This window comes from Meleagris gallopavo, chromosome 4 (genome assembly GCF_000146605.3).
Source record: "Meleagris gallopavo isolate NT-WF06-2002-E0010 breed Aviagen turkey brand Nicholas breeding stock chromosome 4, Turkey_5.1, whole genome shotgun sequence".
NCBI lineage: Eukaryota > Metazoa > Chordata > Aves > Galliformes > Phasianidae > Meleagris > Meleagris gallopavo.
Genome location: NC_015014.2, coordinates 4,391,946 through 4,395,332, shown reverse-complemented (window position 1 = coordinate 4,395,332; position 3,387 = coordinate 4,391,946). Strand labels below are relative to the sequence as shown.

General features: G+C 31.5%; 1 protein-coding gene across 2 annotated transcripts in view; it reads left to right on the top strand.

Annotated features, from left to right (window-relative positions):
* The window catches only part of SPOCK3 (SPARC (osteonectin), cwcv and kazal like domains proteoglycan 3), a 99,380-nt gene extending 97,013 nt beyond the window's left edge, over nt 1-2,367 (top strand). For both annotated transcript variants that reach the window (XM_010709475.3, XM_019614469.2), the window contains exon 9: nt 198-2,367. In XM_010709475.3, the coding sequence (XP_010707777.1) occupies nt 198-370 (173 nt within the window). In that variant the 3' untranslated portion in view covers nt 371-2,367. The remainder of the gene's footprint in view (nt 1-197) is intronic.
* The last annotated feature ends 1,020 nt before the right edge of the window (nt 2,368-3,387 follow it).

Below are 3,387 nucleotides of genomic sequence, written 5' to 3'. Positions count from 1 at the left end.
GATAGTGTTTATGTCTTATTGTGTAATTATATTCTATGTGATAGTTTTTTTTTTTAATTAAGTTGTTGTCCTGAAACTAAATAATTTGCATTTCTTTTGAATGCTTATGAATATTACATTATAAATATGGTACTTATTATTCTATGAACGTATGATATAATTTGTGTGTCTCTTATATAACTATCATGCCTTTTTAGCTATTGATTTAGAGACGTCAGGGGATTTTGCTTCTGGTGATTTCCATGACTGGACAGATGATGAAGATGATGATGATGAAATAATGAATGATGAAGATGAAATTGACGATGACGATGAAGATGAAGGAGATGATGATGTAGATGATGACGATGATCATGATGGATATATTTGATGATATTAGGAGGGTCGATGAATTGTACCTTTCTAAAATTCACAATATGACATTTCACAAAATCCCTTTACTCTTCAAGATCAAAAGGATTCTAACAAATGTGTATATTTTGTATGATTATTTCAAATGTTGCAGCTGGAGTCATAGACTTTTTTGTTTAAATAAGAATAATTATATTATGTGCTTTTGAGTTTTTAAATGCCTTTGCGCTGAAGAAAACACATCGGAAGTGTAGCCTGAAAAAGAAAATGTTATGTGCTACTGAACATATAAATGATATAATGTAGAAAAGACACTATTAAAACCAGTCCTTCTAAAACTTCTGTGAAAAGTTATTTGCCCTTACCTGGACCTGTGCATGTCCTCTTCAGGACACTTACTGTAACTTCAGTTCTGTCAGGCACAGCAGGCTTTGCAAGTTGCCCACTTAATACAACAGAAACACGGTGCAGGAGAAAAACTTTAATGCACAAGTAGCATCTTACCAGCCTTTAATTAACCAAAGGTAAGGAGAGAAATTAACAGGAGGGAAAAATGAACAAAGTCCTCATTTGTGTTTGCATTTGGAGTTATGCTTTTTAATAGGACACGGCTAGGTTCTTGAAAGGATCTTTCAAAAGCAGTCTCACAGACGAGCACTAATTCTGTAAATTAAACATTTTCTTGACCTACCTTTTTTTTTCTTTTTTTCACGTCGAGGTTGTCTAGGCTTTATGGTTGTTTACTCAAACATTACTTCACCCTTTGTTTTTCAGTATGTCTCTCTAATCAGGTTACCATAAAGTAGTTAACATGGGGAAAAATTTGAGTAAAATTATATTACCTTTATATATGACTGTATTTCAGAGTATTGACAATTGCCCCAACGTAGTTTTTTAAAAGTACATAATTATACCTTTTATTTTCTAAATTCGGGAAGTAGTTCTGCATCTTTATCTCAATTCATGTTGTTTTCTGTTACTAGTGCAGAAACTTAGAGAAAGTATTGTAAAGGTGCCTTGCAAAATAGAGATAGAGAGAGATTTTTAGCATGCATACCAGTATAGGTCGTTAGGCAATAGCTAAGCACACCCAATTACCAAATTAATGCCAGTATAGATACTGCTGCTGGAATGAAGAAAACGGATTATTTTTTTTCCTACTGTTATGTAACTACCATGTGGATTAGATCATAATTATTGTGTAGAGTAGCACTTAAGATTTGACTGTAGAGAAAATTTCTTTAATCACTGTATTTATGTTAGCATGTTAATTAATTGTGTAGGCATTTTGGGACTCCACCATCTTCATATCACATCTGTTGCTTTCTGCCCACAATAAAGTTGACTTGACCTGTATAATGTAGTACTACAGGTTGTATGATTTCAAAACTGGATTACTGGTTTCCTATCAGTAATTAAAAGGAAAATCAGTTTATTATTTGAATTAATTTTTACACATTAAGTACAAAATTTAATGTTTATCCTATGTGATATTGAAAAGTATACTGCATTTTATTTTTTACTGTTTCTGTATAGTTTGCAAAATAAAGACTCTTGTAACCAACTTTTTTGCCAACATAGCCCATCATTTGGAATTTTTGCATAGTTTGAAATTTTGAAACAGAAAAATTCATGTTTCAGATACATTTCATCTATAAAAACATGTATTTATTTATATTAAAAAGCATTTTTTATTATTTTATTTCCAGTAAATAATTTTGGATTAAGGCAAAACCCATAATTCTATTTTTCTGTATTTTTTTCTGAATTTTCTATAGATTTGTTATATACTTCTATGACATTGTCTTCATTATGTAGTAAAGAGAGACGTACTTTTGTTTAAACTCCATCATAATTTGTGGGGCATAGGTGTATTATTTTCTTAAATAAAAATAGCTAGGGGTTTGCCAGTCCAATACAATGGGATTTTATCAGAGAACAGTTTCTTATGGATGAAATTAACTGATATATAAATTGATTTTAAATAAAGAAGCTAAAGATAAATTGTTGTCATTATTGGCTGATGTAGCAAATCCTGTTGTTTGTTGTTTTTGTTGTGTTGTCTTTTTTTTTTTCCTGTTACGACCAATCTTCATTAGATAGCAAAGCAAAAATCATTTCTTTAAATCCCGTGGTTTTGGGAATTAAAGCATAAAAAGAAAAGTCATAGTTTATTTAGCTAATGAAATTACAGTATGGAGACTGCAAATGAGCTGTCGCACAGAAGAGCGTGGAAGAAGTTTGTGTTCTTTCTTCCCTGAAAATTCCACATTGAAAAGGAAGAGATCAGCCTGGATTTTAGTCCTTGAGTATCATAACTACCTGTCATACAAATATGACTTGGTAAACTAAATTTACTAAAGAGCAGTAGAGCTTGGGGGGTAATTTTTAAGAATTTTTGTGGTCCAAAACTGAAGCACTAACAGCAAAAATCTGAATTTTCTCATTCATGGGGAAAGCTATATAGTTTGAGACTTCCTTTGAAGACATCTTTCCTTCCAGGGTGGGGGGAGGTAAATGAGTCTATGAATTAATGTTACGACATTGATTTTGCTTTTGTGAATTGTAAGCTATCACACTGCATCATGAAAGAAATGCATGAAATCAAGAGCAGGTATATAACAAATGAAGGCAGAGAGTGAAAACACAAAGTCAAAAGCTATTCAAAAGCTGCTTCCTTCTATCGTACCCAAGCAGCATATCCCTCCAAGTGCAGTCAGGCAGAAATAGGGAGCCCTTGATTTTTAAAACTTCATAAATAATTTGTATGGTGTCGTTGCCAGTTTCTGTGGTTTTTCTTTTTTTTTCTTAAAAATGTGCACAATTGTATGTACATACAAATATGTAAATATATATATAAATGTGCACATTTTTATTTACATACAAATATGCAAATATATAAATGTGGAGATTTTTCAGATAGTGGTTAATCTTTCTGCTTTTCTAAGAATGTGTGGAAATATAATTCTCATATTCATTGAAAAGGAATACTGAGTTCGATTAAATGATTATGTAATCACCCAAGAGAGTATTATT